Below are 18,089 nucleotides of genomic sequence, written 5' to 3'. Positions count from 1 at the left end.
GCCCTTGGCTTCCCACCAAGGCCCCCCACCCCCCGGCTTCCCACCGAGGGGCCGTCCCTTTGAGGCTGGGATGAAGAGTTGCTGTTTTGCTTGTTCTTTTAGAGAATTATGATGACTTGTACCACTGGTCCGTCCGGTCATATTCAGACTTCTGGGCTGAGTTCTGGAAGTTCAGCGGAATAGTCTACTCACGAATGTATGATGAGGTAAGTGGGTCCCGGCACACTCTTGTCTCCCTTCACGGTTGTTTCTGAGTGAAATATTGGTTGGGGAATCCTGAATGATGCCTGCTTTTAAAATCCCATGTCTGGGCCAGCACCATGGCTCAGTGGATAAAGAGGCTTGCTGCCTAGCCTGATGATCTGAGCTTGATCCCTGGGACCACATGGTGGAAAGAGAACTGACTCATGCATATTGTCCTGCAACCTTCTCGAGTGTGCTGTGGTACATACAACACCCCTTACACATGCATGCATGCACACATTAAAAATGTATGGGGGTGGTGCCTGGAGAGATGGCTTGGAGGCTAAGAGCGTCGGCTGCTCTTCCCGAGGACATGGATTCAGTTCTCAGCACCCACACAGCAGTTCACAACAGCATATAACTCCAGTTGCAGGGGATCCAGTCCTCTTCTGGCTTCTACAGGCACTGCGCATGTGTGGCTCACGGATATTCATGTGGGCAAAAGACCCACATGTGCCATAAAATTAAAAAAAAATAAAAAATAGCACATAGGAGACTGAAGCAGTCTGATTACAAGCTTGGAGCCAGCCTGGGCTACGGAGGAAGACCCTGTCTCAAATAACCCCAAACAACCCTCCCCATATTACATGTAGCTTGAGATGTGGTGTGAGCGTGGCTTTGAAGTGTGCAGTCTGAAGTATAAATATATCCATGTCATTGTGGTCTTTGAGGAGACTTTCTGAAGGACTTCTGTCTCCTTTCAGTGGTCAATAAAATGATGCCCTGGAAAAAGGGTTCCGTGTCTGAAGTGCATTTCACCGCCTGTTTGCAGCAAAGTCTTCTAGAAGGCTGATATGCTGGCACTCAGAAGGAGATCAAGGTCTTGGCACCAGGGGAAAGGCAGAGTCATTTTCCCAGATATGTGTGGGTGGTGGGGCATGGCCCCAGGCTGTGTGATAGGGCTCTCTAACTGGTTATTAGCTTTTTTTCATTTACTTGATGAACCCAGGGTCCCTGGGATGCTGAGCAGGTTCTCTGCTACTGAGTTCTGTGTCCGTCTGTGATCCCTCTCTTTCTGAGACAACCAGGCATCATTTCCCACTTCTTTTTGGCATGGGGTTTCATGTAGCCCAGGGTGGCCTTCAGCTCCTAATCCCCTTGCTTCCATCTGGCTGGGATAACAGGCCTGAACTTCCTCCCATTCTGGCCTGGGCATTTCCTTTACTTCCTCTTGAGCAACTGTGTTAAATACGTGCTCAGTAAACTCTGTTGTAAGAATTTCCGGGAGCAGCTTCCCTGGGTGCAGGGCTGCTGTCTCCACAGGTCAGGGTTGGTGTATGGGTAGTATCGTAAAGTCCCGCTCCCTTCTGCTATCCCTCTGCAGGTTGTGGACACTTCCAAAGGAATTGCAGATGTCCCCGAGTGGTTCAGAGGCAGCCGCCTCAACTACGCAGAGAATCTCCTAAGGCACAAGGAGAATGACAGAGTTGCCCTCTACGTGGCCCGTGAGTCCCATGGGTGTCCTGGGTGGTGAATGTGTGTGGCCCTGTGGGTGTGGAGGGGCTGCAGGGAGGGTTCCAGCTGGATGTTGGCACCATCTTGGCACAAAGACACCTCTGTTGTTAGACAGAGAAGGCTGTTGCTTGTTTCTGTCACCCCCTTTGCCCCCCTGCCAAGGCGTCTCTGTGTAGCCATGGCTGTCCTGGGACTCGATCTGTAGACCAGGCTGCCCTTGAACTCACAGAGATCCTCCTGCTTCTGAGTGCTGGGATTAATGTTGAGCACCACCATGCCCAGCCAGCATCAGCTTTTCAAGCTCTGTCCCGTCACACCCTTCAGTTTCCTTTCTGAATGCATTGCCTGGATGTCTAAGTCTGTGTGCATCAGAGACTTAGGAAGCTGGTTGTGGTCCAGGCCCGGGGTTCTGGCCTGATGCCACCTCATCTTCCTCTCTGGATCCATAGAAACACCTTTGCTTTACTCGTACCTGATGCTTCATGACCACTCCATTTCTCCCACTGTAAAATGCGAGCTGTCACAAGTCTTAAATCCCAAACCACATGTGTGTGTCACATTAGTCCCTTTCCCTCCCCCCAGCCCTGACAGGTGTCCCCTGTCATGTGGCTGTGTCTGCTCACCCAGGCATCCACAGCAGCACCCACACTTCCTTCTCTAAAGTCACAGGTACTTCAGCCCTCATGCTCCAGTGATTGGCCAGCAGCCCTTCAGCTGGCTTTGTCAGCACAGCTGGCCTCACAGTGTACTTTGTCTCTTGAGTACTATGGCCAGGGATAGAAATGGTCTGGGTTGTAGACACAGGAGTGGCTGCATGGCCAGCCCTGCGGGGGGTCAAACAGAGACTGCTGGGCTTACGCCTATCATATACACATGGGGGACACTAGTTTTGTGCCTCGGGATAAGGAGACTCATTTACTTGTGGAAAGGCGCTTTTGCAATTCTGAGCCAGAAAACACCCTGCCTCAGAGATGGTGGTCGAAGGGCATTGTTTCTCCTTCAGGGAGGACTCCAGTTCCTTCTCAGCGCAGTCCAGTTGCTGTGCAGGGTGACAGGTCACCTGACAGCCCGTCTTGGACTGATTTGCCTCCTCAGTCCTGGTGACATAGCTAGCTGCCTGACTAGGGCTGTCCCAGGGCCTAGCCCCTCACAATGAGGGCCCCTCCTCCTCACAGCAGGAGGCTGGCTCCCTACAGCAGGCCTTGGGGGGGTGGTACTGTAGCTCAATTTTCACTTCTACTTAGAGCAGTCTTTCTCAACCTGTGGGTTACAACCCTCTTTGGGGCTGTGGTGGGTTGAACAACCCTTTCATAGGGGTGGCACATCGGATATCCTGCATATCAGATTCATACATTACAGTTCATGACAGTAGCAAAATCACAGTCATGAAGTAACAGGGAAAATAATTTTGAGGCTGGGGGTCCACACATTGTGAGGATCTGCATTAAAGGATTGCAGCATGAGGAAGGGTGAGAACCGCTGACTTGGAGACAGCGTCATTCACTAAGTGGCTCTGGCTGGCCTGGAGCATGTGATCCTCCAGCCTCAGCTCCTGAAAAGGCTCGAGGCACCAGCTGGTGCAGTGTCTTTTGTGACCAAGGCTCTGTGGTTACTCTGTGGCCCCACAATGAGCCACTGGTCACCGGGGCCAGGCCTGTGAAGCTGGGAGGTCTGTGTGAGGCACGTACTCTACTGCCACTTTTAACTAATCAATAGGTAAAAATTGGCCTTAATGTTTTGACAGAATTTCTTTGCTGATGACTCTTGCAAGCCTTGAGCAGCCCTCACAGTGAGGACTCTGCAGGCAACAGTGGTCATTTAAAATTCTTTGTGTGGGGGGGTGGGTGGGGGGAAGCAGGGGCTTAACAAGACTTTACTATGTAAACCTGGCGGGCCTGGAACTCGCTATGTAGATCAGGTTGGCTTCAAACTCAGAGGCCAGCTTGCCTCTCAGCTTCCTGAGTGATGGAATTCAAGATTTGTACCACCAAACCTAGCTCATTTATTTTTTTTGTTCATACTGTTTAATTTTTGCATTAGGTAGTCAGTAAAAATATGGAAGCCCGGCCAAAGGTGGATGGCTACTCAGCAATGAAGTGGAGTTACTGACTGATGTTGAAAGCAGGCTAGATGAGACCTAAGTGTGTGCACTGAGTCAGCCCAAGGAAAGTTTCAAGGGTGGCTGCTGTGCCAGTCTGGCCATAGAAACTATTAATCCCAAGGAAGGGAGGAGAAAGCTTAACATCACCAATCATCATGGCCAAATTATTTAAAGCAATTATTATTATTATTATTATTATTATTATTATTTAAGATATACTTATTTTTGGAGCTGGAGAGATGGCTCAGAGGTTAAGAACAGTGGCTGTTCTTCCAAAAGTTCTGAGTTCAATTCCCAGCAACCACGTGGTGGCTTATAACCATCTACAATGAGAGCTGGTGCTCTCTTCTGGTTCTCAAGCACACATGCAGGCAGAATGCTGTATAAATAATAAATAAATAAAATTAAAAAAAAGTGTTTAAAGAAAATAAATTGTAAAAAAAAAAAAAAAAATAAGGACAGTGGCTGTTCTCCCAAGGGTCCTGAGTTCAATTTCCATTTCCAGCATTGCATGCTGGCTTATAGCCATCTATAGTGAGATCTGGTGCCCTCTTCTGGTGTGCAGGCATGCATGGAGGCAGATGCTAAATAAATAATAAGTAAATAAATCTTAAAAAAATGATTCACTTATTTTCTATGTATACAGTGTTCCTGTGTGCCTGTACATGAGAAGAGGACATCAATTCTCACTATAGATGGTTGTGAGCCACCATGTGGTTCCTGGGAATTGAACTCAGAACCTCTGGAAGAGCAGCCAGTGCTTTTAGCCATCTCTTCAGCCCAGTGAGCAGTTACTTTAAGCAAGCGTTTTTACTTTTGTACATAGGCTGCCTCCCCCTAAGGCAAGGTTCAAGAAGTCAGTGTTGGATGTGAGGAAAAGAAGTTTTTTTATAGGTCAGGGTTAGGGGGTTTCCAAATGGGGGACTTGGTGGGCAAAATAGGTAGGGGTTACCGGGGCAGAAGATAAGCATAACAAACTGCTCATAACAACCTCCTGAAACAAAAAGTAATTGCAAGGTGCTCATAACAAGGTAGTCATAACAACCCTTTGACATGGTTGCCATTTCCTAGAACAGGCAGTACAGAACCATTTGTAGTTAAGGGCACAAGTGGAGCATAGCCCAATCCTTGAGAATAGGTTTAATCAGAAATGGGAATGAACCTAAATTGTCTTTACTGTAAGATACCTTTTAAGCCTAAGATGGAGGTAGGCTGGTGCATCAGAACCTCTTTCATCACTCAGATTGTACTGATGGACAGTAGATTGGCAACAGCCTGGGGCAGAGGTGACCATGAGGCTCATGTGACCATAGAATGGGTCTGTGGTGATGGACATGTGATGGTAGCAGTGCCAGAGAAGTGCTACAGGTGACAACTGGACACATGCTGTCTCCATATTAGTTTCCCAGTCTCCATATTGCACTCTCCTACTATATGACGTAACCTCCAGGGCTATGGGGTCCTCCCACCATCCCACCAGTCTGGTTATTTTCATCATCTTTTCCTGGAGATCCTGCCGTGGGGTCTGAGCCTGGCTTCCACCCTGCCTGGTTTTCCTGCGGTGAGCCAGTGGCGCCACCGTGGGCCTTGTTCTGCCTTCTCCCGTGTCCAGATACCCAGGTCCCTTTCTTCTGGGCACGGGTTGATCCCCCTTCTGACATGGCTCACTGGGGTCCCTTCCTGTGCCTGAGCCATCCTTGTTCTCCCCTTAGGGGAAGGCAGAGAAAAGATTGTGAAGGTGACCTTCGAAGAGCTACGGCAGCAGGTGGCCCTGTTCGCAGCTGCCATGAGGAAGATGGGTGTGAAGAAAGGGGACCGAGTGGTCGGTAAGGGTCTTTTCTCTTTTTTGGCTCTCTCTGTCTCTCTTTCCTTTTTCCCTTCCTTTCCATTTTTTCTTTGGTAAATGCTGTTTAGCGTTGTGGTAGTTCAATCCCTAGAACCCAAACTCAAACCAAATCAAACCAACAGCAAAAATGCCCAGAAGGTGGAAAGACTTGAAAAGTTTAGTTGTGTGAAGAACACACCCCTGTGTGACTCCGGCCATATACACGGGTCAGAGTTGACACAGAATGCATTTCAGAAAGAGTCCTGGGTGTGTTGGTATACCTGTCATTCCAGAGTTTGGGAAGCTGAGGCAGGAGGATTGTAAGTTCCAGACCTGCTCAGGTTTCACAGGGAGAGCTTGTCTCAAAACAAAACCAATTAACTGTGTAGAACATCAAGACAAAGAAGGAGAAAGCAAGAATTCCCCTCTTCTGTTGTTCTGGGAGGGCCAGGAATGCTCTTCATCATGTTTCTTCAGCGGAAAAGGGCCAGGATATCTGTGCAGTGGTGGATTAACAGAGATACCTATAGGAGTTAGCACTGCCCTGGGGCATTGTGGAGGAAGAAACAGCCAGGCAGCCTGTGCAAAGGCTCTGTGGCTGCCTAGAACAAAGTGTCTGTAGGAGGGAGGGCACTGTGACAGATGCCCCACACTGATCTGTCAGTTTTTCCACCTCTACCTACCTGCCCCACCCGCATTGCTCAAAGCCATGCTCCTTCTCACTGCCTCCCCTCCCCTTTCCATTTATAGTAGAACCCAAAGGCAGGAGGAGTGGGCAGAGGGCTCCTCTGGACCTTGTTGGAGACTTGTTCAGGAGGCACACTGGAGTCTGCCGGCCTCTGGGCCTGGATGTCCCTCCTGTCCACCCCATTGTTCCCTCAGTTGGCTTCAGACTTCCCGCTAAGAGCTCAGCCACCTTTCTAGTTTTCCTTTCACCTTGACTTCCAGGCATCACGAAGACCTGTGGGAGCTGTTCTTTACAGTAACTTCAGTTAGCTGGCGGCTGGAAGGTTGTGCCTGGGGTGAACATCTGGGGCATCTTGGGGTGCAATGCCCGACCCTCAGTTGGACAAGGCCACAGGCCAGGGCGATGATCTGAGTAGTTACGTGCTGTTTCTGGCAGGTTATGCCCCTCCCTGAGGGGACTGACTGACGGCAGGTGCCAGCTTGTGTTTGCAGAGGGTCTTTTGTACAGCCACATCACAGGGACCAGGTCCAGGGCTGGCCCTAGAGCTCTGCAGCAACTTCTTAGACAGTGGGCAGGGCCCGTGCTGGTTGGTAGGAAACACACGTGTCAACTTACCCCGCTCTGTTGTCCCCACTGTACCTGGCGTTTTGAGGTGAACAGACCCTGTCTCACAAAGGGCCACCCCGCCAATGCTTTGGCAATTCCTTCCCAGTCTCCAAAGTCAGCTTGACTTTTTTTTTTTTTGTGAGCTCTGATGTCATCTCTATGTTGTTTGTCTGCCCTGAAGTCCCCCGGGGACAGGTTCTATGCCTGTCCCTGAAGATAGGCTTTGTTTTTGTTCCTGGCCTGATACATGTTGTGGAAGGCCAGGCACACAGACGGCATTTAATAAATAGCTGTTAGGTGAATGCATGTGAGCACTGGGCCAGAAATCAGTTCGTTTGGGTTTTCGTTTCTTTGTGTTTTCAGACAGGTTCTTGTCGTGTGGCCCAGGCTGGCCTGGAACTTTGGTCCTTCTGTATCACTGCTTGTAGCCAGTGTAGGCTTTAGAGGTTGAAACCTCATTTTTCTGTGTCCTTCTTGGCCCTATATAAGCTGTCATTTTTTAAAATAAAAATTTATTCATTCATCTATTTTATGTGTTTGAGTGCTCTGTCTTCATGCATACTAAAAGAGGGCATCAGATCCCATTACAGATGGTTGTGAGCCACCATGTTGTTGCTGGGGTTGGAACTCAGGACCCCTCGAAGAGCAGTCAAGTCTTTTTAATCCCTGAGCCATCTCTCCAGGCACCCTAGGTGTTACCTTTTAAAATCTAGCTTGGCAGTGCCGAAGCCTCTTCTCGTTTTTGTTTTTCCTCCCCCCCAGTTTGTTCCACAGGGCTGGACTGGAACTCTGGGCAGATGCTTGGCAAGACTCCCCCACTGAGCCGTGAGCCAGCCCTCATTTGCAGTTTTTCAAATCGGTCCACAGCAGGTGTTTCAGAGAAAAGGGAGCACACAGAGCCAGGGTGGCCTGGGGACATTGGAGACCCTTCCTGGGACTGGGCTCTCCTGGGAGACTGGCTCTTCAGTCAGGCTGGCTGTTGGCCTTCTGTGGCTTTCAGTTGGCTTCCAGCTGCCCTGACTATAGCTCCACATAAAGAGTCACTAAGTAGCAAGTGGCACAGGTCCCTGCAGGGCAGAGGTAGTGCATCAAACTGTTCATAGCTGTTTTCGTTTGCTTGCAACGTGGCCCCCATGCTAGGCCTGATGACTTAGGAGGAGGCCAGGCACCCTGGGGTAACAACAATGATGAGGCTCTTCACAGTTCTGCTCATAGGAAAGTACACTTCTGCCACGGGCCTGGCCACCTGTCAGGCACCGGTGGACTCTTGTGAGGTTGAGGGGAACGGTGCTGGAGCCCTGCCCTTCAAGTGCCTATGGGCTAACAGGGCACACACATGCGCTTAGAGAGGCAGAGTCCAAACTGCTGTGTTTCTCTGGAGAAGGTCGTTAGGGGGCCCCAGGATGCTTGTTCATGGCGCCTTTCCCAAGGCCTGTGTTGAAGACCTTTCACTTGAGCATTGTCACTGTCCATTTTGTTGATGGTGATCCCTCTGACCATAGATGTTCTCTGCCTCTCTGTTGTGATGCCAACCTCCCTGGTGACGGGGCTTCCACTCATTCTGCCCCAAAGGGTGATACATAGCTCTCCCTGTGTGTGTGCTCGTCTGTCCTCTCCTGTTCCACCCAGCCATATGCCAGCCAGCACATTTCTTAGGGCAGTAGTTCTCAACCTGTGGGTTATGACCCCATTAGGGGTCAAATGACCCTTTCACAGGGGTTGCCTAAGACCATTCAAAAACACATATTTACATTACAGTTTGTAACTGTAGCAAAATTACAGTTATGCAGTAGTAAAATAATTTGGGGTTGGGGATCATCACTGTATGAGGAACTTTATTAAAGGGTCGCAGCTTTAGGAAGGCAAGAACCACTGTCTCTGTGTTGAATACCTGGTGCACACGTGGTCAGGCTGGTCTAGTACTCCCAGCAAAGGGGAAGTACCATTGTGTTTCTTAGGTGCTGAGCTTAAAGAAGGCCTCCCTGAGGAAGCACCATGTGATGTCAGAGCTGAAGGACAGGTGTATACTGAGCATGGAAGACTGGTATATGTGTACTTGAGCTGCTTAAGTACAACAGCTTGTAAGGCCCTGGGGCAGGAGATGAGCACTTGTGGAGGTGAATGGAGAGAGCAGAATGAGGGAGAAGAACTGGGAAGGGTAGAGCTGTTTACCAAGGGCATAGGGGTCACTCTGATTCTAATGTGGGAGATGAACCAGTGAGGCACAGTGAATGGACAGGCTGGCTTTTCTGTTCCTTGGGTACTTTAGGGCTCTCAGGGAAACTTCTGGAAGTCGGTTGCTTTGATTGCTCAACCCTGGGCTTTTCTCCCCTCCGTCCCACAGGTTATCTCCCCAACAGTGCGCATGCTGTGGAGGCCATGCTGGCCGCTGCCAGTATTGGGGCCATCTGGAGTTCTACCTCACCAGACTTTGGTGTGAATGTGAGTGGGGGTCCAGTTGGAGGGGTGCTACTGGGTCAAAGAGTGTCCCTGCTGGGGTGGGACTCCCCACTCCCTTGGAGCTTGTGGCTGTCTGAGCTGAGCTGCCAATGTCTCCCTGGGCTGCCTAAGAGGGAGGGGAAAGGCTGCAAAGGCTGGATCTGCTCTGGGTGCCATAGACTGAGCGACTGAGCACATGGCCTCATATCTGCAGCACGAACAGGGATCTGGTTTTGAGTAACTTAATTAAAAAAAAATTTTTTTTTTTTTTTTTGTAGACAAGTCATACTCTGTTAGTTCAGCTTGCCCTTGAGCAATCCTCCAGCCTTAGCCTTTTAAAGTTCTAGGGTTACAGGCATAAGCCACCTCACTCGGCTCGGACCTTGTTTTTAAGTTTGCAAACTGGTTCTTGCTTCCTTCCTCAAAGTCCTGCCTACTGGTTTTCGATTCTCCATTATCAGGTGGTGTGTGCGGTTGTCAGGTGGCCGGTGTAGCAATGAGAGTTGGGCTGGTGTCATGCGGTCACCTTGCCTTCTCTGTGGGGGACTTTGGAGCTCTGAGGTTTCCTGAATGCCTGCCCTGACCTTCTTGGATTGGTTGCTCTGAGGAAACATGATGCTCAGAGCGTGGTCAGAGTGGCTTAGGTGACTGAAGTGTGCTGTCGCAACTGAAGACGGCCTGCCTTGGCTGTCATCATCGGGTCAGTAGGGTCCTGGGCATCATGGACTCACAAGTGCCAGAAGAATGTGCCCAGTAGGAGGACACGTGGTGTCCATGCCAGCTGCTGTGGGCCAGCCGCTTCTCTTCCCGGCTGGGTCAGTGGGTGTGACCAGCAGCTGAGGGTTGGTCTGGGTGTTGGGCTGGTAAAGCATGGGCTGAGTTTGGGGTACTCCCTGGCTCATTCTTCAGGGGTGAACATGTAAAATCACATCTGCTCTCAGGTGTGTTCTCTTGGCAAAGGCCTTTGAGGAATCATCTTGTCTTTCCATAGAGGAGGAGTGTGGGCTGCTTAGGGCCTCTCATTTTGGGTCCATGGCCCAGGGGGCTAAGGTGGTGCCCGTGTGTCCTTTTCCACTTCCTATGCCCTTTCCCCTCCTAATGGCACTAACTAGCTTTGTCCCATACCTAACCCCAAGACTGTCTGGGATCAACAAGGCTTGGCCTAGACTGAAACACCACAGGTGACTTCCAGCCCCAGGGTCTTTTGTGGAGTTGTCTGAGCTAGCTGGGGCCCGTGGAGTTCTCATGGGAGGTTCTAACAAGGTAGCTTCAGGTGCAGTCCTGCTTGGGTTCCTCAGGCATTGGCCAGAGTAAGGAGGCAGAAGGGCCTTTGGGTATGAGGCTACCCACCTGGGGTCTGGAGCTTAGGATGGGGACCCACAGTGCACCTGTGGGCACAGGAGGCCTGTGTGCCTGGGACCTTGTTAACTCTGGGGTCAGTGAGTATTGGCTCTGCCTTAAGAGGAGGCAGAGTTGTTGTCAGAGCTGGGGTGGCCTGTGGTGGGGGCTGCGGACCTGAGGTAGAGCTCACCTCAGGTCAGAATTGGCCATCGGATGCTGAGAACAGATAGGGAAGCACCCTTCAGTGCACTGGAGAGCCCTCTCCTGGGGAGATGGTCCCTGTGACTCCTGAGTGGTTTCCAGTGGTTGGCATCCTGACTTCTTGTCTTGCAGGCTACTGGCTGGGTGTGTGATACTTCTTTGTTGCTGTGGACACTAGAGGGCAGCAGGGCCCCACTGTCTTCTCAGCTCATACAAGAGGTTGCATCCTTCAGATGTGCTTAGCCACTCAATTTCAGACTCTAGGGAGGGTTTCCTTTCTTACACCGAAAGTGAGTCTAGAGCTGCCTGCCAGAGGACCTGGCTGTTATAGCTTGGGACAGATCAATGGCACCAAAGGCTTCAGGGACAGCCCCTTGCCTGCTGGCCCCTGGCCTAGGGCCCTGCATCCTCTGGCAGAGCCACTGTTTGCTCATCTCCACACCTGTTCCTGTGAACTGTGGCCTGGGACAGATCTAAAGTCATTGAAGCTGCTGTTCAGGCTATTTACCCAACACTGATCACCCTTGTTCAGGGTGAAAATCAGCTGGGATGAGTTTCTGGAATGGGAATCAGAGACCTGGAACTGGGCAGAGGCCCAGCCACAGGCTCATGCTCTGAGCTCTGCCTTTCCTGAAGAGAGAGGGCATCGTGCCTTAGGCTTTCCACAGCCCCTTTTAATTTTTAAATTATGTATATATGTGTATATATGTATATATACATTATATATGTATATATATGTATAAATTATGTATATATACATATTAGAGAGAGAGAGGGAGAGAGTCTTTGTAGCCCTGGCTGTCCTGGACTCACTGTAGACCAGGCTGGCCTCTAATTTACACTATTTGGCTTTGCCTCTCAAGTGCTGGGATTAAAGGCATGTGCCACTATGTCCAACTCAACACCCCCATTTTTAGGCTCCATTTTTAAGTCAGGCAATTTCCTATTTTGACTAGTGTCTTCTGCTATCAATTACTGAGGACCTCCTCGTGGTGGGGTCAGCCCCAGATCCATATTGACCCTAGCACATAAGGCCAAGCCGGCCTGAGATTCACTGTGTAGTTGAGGATGCCCTTGAACTTCTGGTCCTCCTGTCTCGATCTGGGATGATGGTGTGCCATACTGCTTTATGGAGTGCTGGGGAGGAAGCCTAGAGCTTCGTGTCCACTAGGCAGTCAGTGTTATCATCTGAGCCACATCCCCAGCCCTGGTGTGTTTTTTTGAGGCAGCCTTTTTACAGTAGGGTGGGGCAAGGCAGGTGGGTTTGCCGTCGGGATCACTATCAGTGACCAGGGAGTCCTCTAGGGCTATGTCCTTGGCTGTGGTGCCCCAGGAAGGATGGGTACATCTCTCTGTGATGATGGGGGTCCACTCCTCTGACAAGCACCATGGTGCCCCACTTTGGCTTGTCTCAGTCCCCCGCCACTGCTACCCTGCTGTGCTGTGTAGCCCACACGTGTGGCCATTGTCCCACAGGACCTGACCCGCCCAGTGCCGTACTTGCCAGCAGCGTTGGGCTTTCCTTTTTCTTCTGAGCTGGTGGTGCTTTTAGAGACATCTGGAGCCCCCCCCCAAGACCCACATGCTTAGAGCCCCGCCCGCAGCGTCCTCATTCTTGATGTACACTTCAGCTGCTCATGTGTGTGGAAATAGGACAGCCACTGTCCTCACTCTGGGTGGCCATCTGTGTGATTCAGCAGGGGCCCCTGGTTTCATCACTTGATTGGTTGCTAAGCACAGGGCAGACCCATGATGGCACAAGGCAGTTTGCACAGCTCTGTGGACCTCAGCAGGTCAAATGCTCCTTCACATGCTCTGAGCTCTCAGCCTCACCTGCTCAGCTGCCATCTGCAGACTCTGATCTGGAAATGTCTGAATTCTGTCACCGAGATTGGGGGTGTCTCTGCGATGTCTGAGCCTTAGACCTCTGGCTACTGGGTCTTCTTATGGCCACCTGTGACTGGAGATGGTCCTCTGAGATGAAGGCCTCGCACCTGCTAGCAGCCTCCAAGGCCAGCTCCTTCTCAGCCTTCTAGCAGACTGGTCACCGTTCTTTTGTCCCATGCCTGGCTGTGGGGTTCCCTTCTAGGTGCTGATGTAGTCTGTCCAGGCTGTAATCTGAGTGGTGCCACTGGACACTCTCTGCTCGAAGTTGTTGTTCTTCTTCTGTATTATTTAAATTTTATGTGCATGGTTTGCCTGCATGTACACGGGTGTCAGATTCTGGAGTTACAGATAGTTGTGAGCTGCTATGTGGGTGGGTGCTAGGCTTTAAGCCTGGGTCCTTTGGAAGAACAGTCAAAGCTCTTAAACTCTCCAGCCCCCATGCTTGAAGGTTTTTTTTTTTTTTTTTTAGAGATTTATTTATTATTTATACAACATTCTATCTGCATGTGTGCCTGCACACTAGAAGAGGGCACCAGATCTCACTATAGATGGTTGTGAGCCACCATGTGGTTGCTGGGAATTGAACTCCGGACCTTAGGGAGAGCAGCCAATGTTTGTAACCTCTGAGCCATCTCTCCATCCCCTATGCTTGAAGGTCTTAACTGAGTCTTTCCTCTTAGTGGCATTCCCCAGTCCTGGTGCCATGGGAGTCAAAGGAGGACGTGCGTTTGAAAAGCTTAAAACATGCCTTCGGGTTGAGAGCTTCTAACATTGTTATGTATTTTTACTGACCCCCTAACCAAGGACTCTCCATTTGTGGGGTCTCAGGGACTGAGTTCATATGCTTTTGTGGTCAACTGCTTCCTATAGCAGAGAGTTGACAGACCCCTGTGTCTGTGCTGCAGGTGTCTAGGAGTCCTGCAGTATTGGGGTACCCTTTGTTTGCTGGGTGGATGAGGCTGGAGGGAGATAGGTGCAGGGTACTGTGGTTACTGCAGCCAGGTCCTGGGTGCTCACCACTCAGAGGCCAGTGTCTGGGAGGCAAGAGTCAGAGAGGAATCAGGGCTATTCAGATATGGAGGATGGGGAGAGAGGGCTGAGGTCCCTGGAGCCCTGTCTTGGGGGAGTCTTGGGTGTAAACGGGGCTTTCAAACTTGGGGGAAGGGAAGAGGGGAAAGGAAGAGTAGAGCAGGAAGGCTGGATTTTGTCTACCCCAACAGGAGACTCCCTTTTCTCTCTGCTCAGACCTGAGCCCCACAGTGGGGTCCCATGAATTCCCAGGGGTGACAGCCCCTCACAGAGAAGGTGAGGCCTTTGTGTTCACTGTGGGCAGGTGAGTGATGGTCCCTCCTCAGAGACTGTCTGAGGTGCCATCCCCACTCTGCACATGGCCTGTTGCACTGTAAGGGGCTGTGTGAGTGACTGCCACGGGTACTGACCTTCTTCTCAATCAGATCTGGCAAGGATTTTATTTTATTGGGATAAAGATATTTTCTTTTCTTTTTTTTTTTTGAGACAGAGTTTCTCTGTGTAGCTTTGGCTGTCCTGGAACTCACTCTGTAGACCAGGCTGGGCTTGAACTCAGAGATCCATCTGCCTCTGCCTCCCAAGTGCTGGGATTAAAGGCATGTGCCACTATGCATGCCAGGCTTGAAAAAAAATAGGCTTTACTAGTGACATCCACTATTCATCCATAATTCTTTCCTTTGGGTTTTGTGTTTTAAATTTTTTTAATTTACCCCCCCCCAGCAGAATTCATGAAATCTATACAGAGAATCCTTGAATTTTCTGAGTAGACCAGGCTGTCCTGAAACTCAGAGATCTGAATGCCTCTGCCTCTAAGTCCTGGGATCAAAGGAGTGTACCACCATGCTTGGCTCTTGTTTTTCTTCTTGTTTTTATTTTATTTTATTTTTATAATTATGTGTGTGTGTGTGTTGTGTCTGTGTGGCACGAATGACACAGCACACATGTGGAGGTCAAAGGACAAAGTGGACAATTTTGGAGTTAGTTCTGTCTTTCCACTTTTATGTGGTCTCCAGGGATTAAACTCTTGCTGTCAGTGGAGTACCACCTTCTCACTCTGAGCTTCTCAGCAGCCAGTTTGTTTGTTTTTGTGAGTCTAGCCTGACCTTGAACTTGTAAACTCTGACTTAGCCTCTGGGCTGACAGGCATGCGCAGCAAGTGCCCATCGCCTTTTTCTGAGCAGTATGTATTGTGCGTTCTCTTAGAGTTGGAACGGAAAGCAGGGCACCAGCAGGTGTTTTCCTTATGGCTTTCTGGTTTTGTTCACATTTTGGAAGAGTGGGGACCCTCGTGGGTTCCCTGAAAGTGCCTGGCACACGGGAGATGGAGTTGGAGCCTCTGCCTGGGCTCCACCATATCAGACCGTGTGGGATTAGGGAGAATGACAGCATTGAAATGAACCCAGTCCTGGAACCTTGAGCTCCGTATGCTTAGATGTTAGGGTACATCCGAACTACAGGTGGGCTGAAGGGATGCTGCTGTAGCTGGTGGAACCCCATCTTGAGCCGACCCCTCCCTTTAGATTCCTGCTGAGCACCTCTCCCTGCTGAGACTTGCCCAGGGGGCTCTGGAAACACTGCAGAGTAGCTTATTAGTCACATTTAGGGCCCTGATTAACCTAATGATCCCTCTGCAGGTGGCTGGGCCTGCAGCCATGTGGGGACCCTGTCTGTGACGCTTGCTGTCACTGTGTTTTGTTTTGTTTTTGTTTTTGTTTTTCTCTTGAGCAGCTGCTGGTGGGAGCACAGAGGGGAAAGGGTGGAGCCTTCCTGGGCTGAGATGTCTCCACCTGCCTTTGCCTGCCTTGCTTGCTCAGCAGTGGTGATGGCCTGCTGGCTGCCCTGGGTGGGGTAAGGAGCTAAAGCGTCTTCTGTGGTGCTTTGATCTGTTCTCCCTTGGGGGTGCAGCTGAGGCATCCCAAGGCCTGCCCATGCCTGGGGAGATGGCTCAGAGGTTAAGAACACCAGCTGTTCTTTCAAAGGTCCTGAGTTCAATTCTCAGCAACTACCTGGGCCCAAGGCCTGCCCACATTAATTTGTATGAGAGGTTGGAAAAGGGCATGCTGGTTGGCTGTAGATTCTCTCATGTGGTATGGAGTTTGTGGTATAGAGTTCTTTGGGTCAAGCCTGCTCCTCCAGCCCGGGCTTCCTGAGCAGTGCACTTGCTTACAGGAGAATGTGAACGCTACAGGAGGATGCAGGCTCCTCTTGCATTGAGCTTTCACAGAACCTTGTCTCTCCACCCCCCACCCAAGGTAGCTGCCATACATGGAGTGGTGAGAGGTGTTCTGTGCGGTGGGGACCCTCTGCTGGGGTGTCGACCCTCTTGTCATTCACCTTCTGTGGTGTGGCCACCGCTTCCTAGGTGCAGATGGAGCTCATATGGACTGCCCGTGTTGGGCAAGTGGCATTGTGCTGAGGACAAGTGGCATTGCTTAACATTGACACCGACAGTTTCTCTCCGGCATTTATAGTCTCTGCTGACCCATCCTCTCGTTTTTAGGGTGTTCTGGACCGTTTTTCTCAAATTCAGCCGAAACTTATCTTCTCAGTGGAGGCTGTTGTCTACAATGGCAAGGAGCACGGCCACCTGGAGAAGCTGCAGCGAGTTGTGAAAGGTACTGGGGTCCTGCCCCAAGCGTGTGTGTGCACATGCCGATTTGTGTCCCTGGGAGCCCTGAGTTTGTGTAAGTTCCTGTAGCTGTGTGTGCAGATAACTCCTGGCTCTGCCCAGGAGTTCTGGATGTATGTACATGTGTGTGAAGAGAATGTTTGTCCCAGAAGTCCCATGGGCCACCCTTCCCAGTCTCTCCCTAGACTGTGCTGGGCGCATGAGCAGGCAACAGCTGGGCCTGACCTTGTCCCATCCCTCTTCAGGCCTGCCTGACCTGCAGAAAGTGGTGCTGATCCCGTACGTCCTCCCAAGGGAGAAGATAGACATTTCCAAGATCCCCAACAGGTGAGGAGCCACCACAGTACTGACTAGGTCCCATCTGTAGAGGTGGGGAGCCGTTAGCTGAGTACACACTGCCGTTTGCAGCGCAGGAAGCACCCAGGGGTGGCTCTCTCCAGACCACACCGCAATGAACTGTCAGCTTCCTTCCTGTTTTGCTTTGGCCCACAGGGCGCCAGGCATGGCTTCCTGAATGGGGTAGAGGGGGCTGCTGTTATGTAACTTGTGTGCACAGGCATGCTCGCCCATCACCCATGTGGCACGCTCTGGCTTGTACTTGGCAAGTGAATGCTGTGTGGATGGACATGTATGTGCCTCATGTGTGCAGCTGATTAGACTCGGTGGGCTCTTCGACTGTGGATATCACCAACTATGGAGGATAAACATTTGGGAAACATTCGTCTGCACTGAGCATGTGCAGACTTTCCAGGGACACTGCCTACCCAGCATTCCTACTGTGTGTCCTCTTGAGGTGACCTAATGCTGGGAGCATGTGCTGATAATGTCCCCTTTTGCATGCGGGCCAAGCACCTGCAGATTTTGGTCCCTACAGGGGTTTTTTTGAACCTGTGCTTCCCCAGGACACTGCGGAACGATATTTTTTGTTCCTGGCATGACAATGACTCTTCCTTTGCTTTTCTGCCATTGGTAGTTTGTCAGTGGATTAGGCCAAGGGGGTCTGTTTTTGTTGTGGATCTGGGTACCCTTGCAGGGCTCTTTCCCTTAGCCTTAGCTCATGCTACTGGTAGATACTCACCCCCCCCAATATCTGAGGCTGTGAGGCGGGGACATGGCAGAGGTCCCTATGCCCTTTGAGAGGAAAGGATTAAGATGGGTGACACTGAGTGCTGTCTGGGGCCCTGCAGGCTGTGAAGCATATGTCCTGACCTCCACAGGTGCCATCTGCTCCAGAGGCTTTGACACACCTGTGGGTGGGGAAGTCCTGACTGCTAGGCCCACAGGCCATACTATATCCATCCATCCATCCATCCATCCATCCATCCATCCATCCATCCATCCATCAGGAGGGAGCGGATGTACTCAGGAGCCCCGAGCTGCCTGGCTGCTTCCATGTGAGAACCAGGGTGGTTGCTTCAGTCAGAAACAACTCAGGGTCCCAAAGAGACCACCAGTCCCACTGAGGTGTCTGGACACGGTGAGGGTGGGCTCTCATGACTCAGGTGGTGACTGGCTTTTCCCCATTGGCTACGGTCGGACCTCACAGTCTCATTGGGTTTGCTAGTCCAAAAAGGCATGGTGCATGGGAAAGGAAGGGGAAAGGTTCCTCTTCCCCAGGTTATCAAATTCCTGGAATACTGTTGGA

The 18,089-nt window shown here is 50.9% G+C and overlaps 1 protein-coding gene across 2 annotated transcripts in view; it reads left to right on the top strand.

The window, feature by feature from the left end:
* The window catches only part of Aacs (acetoacetyl-CoA synthetase), a 39,236-nt gene that overhangs the window by 6,991 nt on the left and 14,156 nt on the right, over positions 1-18,089 (top strand). For both annotated transcript variants that reach the window (XM_060382304.1, XM_021647238.2), the window contains exons 2-7: positions 103-206; positions 1,568-1,688; positions 5,512-5,625; positions 9,263-9,360; positions 16,316-16,430; positions 16,690-16,771. In XM_060382304.1, coding sequence (XP_060238287.1) covers positions 103-206; positions 1,568-1,688; positions 5,512-5,625; positions 9,263-9,360; positions 16,316-16,430; positions 16,690-16,771 — 634 coding nt within the window. The remainder of the gene's footprint in view (positions 1-102; positions 207-1,567; positions 1,689-5,511; positions 5,626-9,262; positions 9,361-16,315; positions 16,431-16,689; positions 16,772-18,089) is intronic.

The sequence above is a fragment of the Meriones unguiculatus genome, chromosome 4 (assembly GCF_030254825.1).
Source record: "Meriones unguiculatus strain TT.TT164.6M chromosome 4, Bangor_MerUng_6.1, whole genome shotgun sequence".
In the NCBI taxonomy this organism is placed as follows: domain Eukaryota; kingdom Metazoa; phylum Chordata; class Mammalia; order Rodentia; family Muridae; genus Meriones; species Meriones unguiculatus.
The sequence above is the reverse complement of the archived record's forward strand: the minus strand, read 5'-3'. Positions and strand labels throughout refer to the sequence as shown.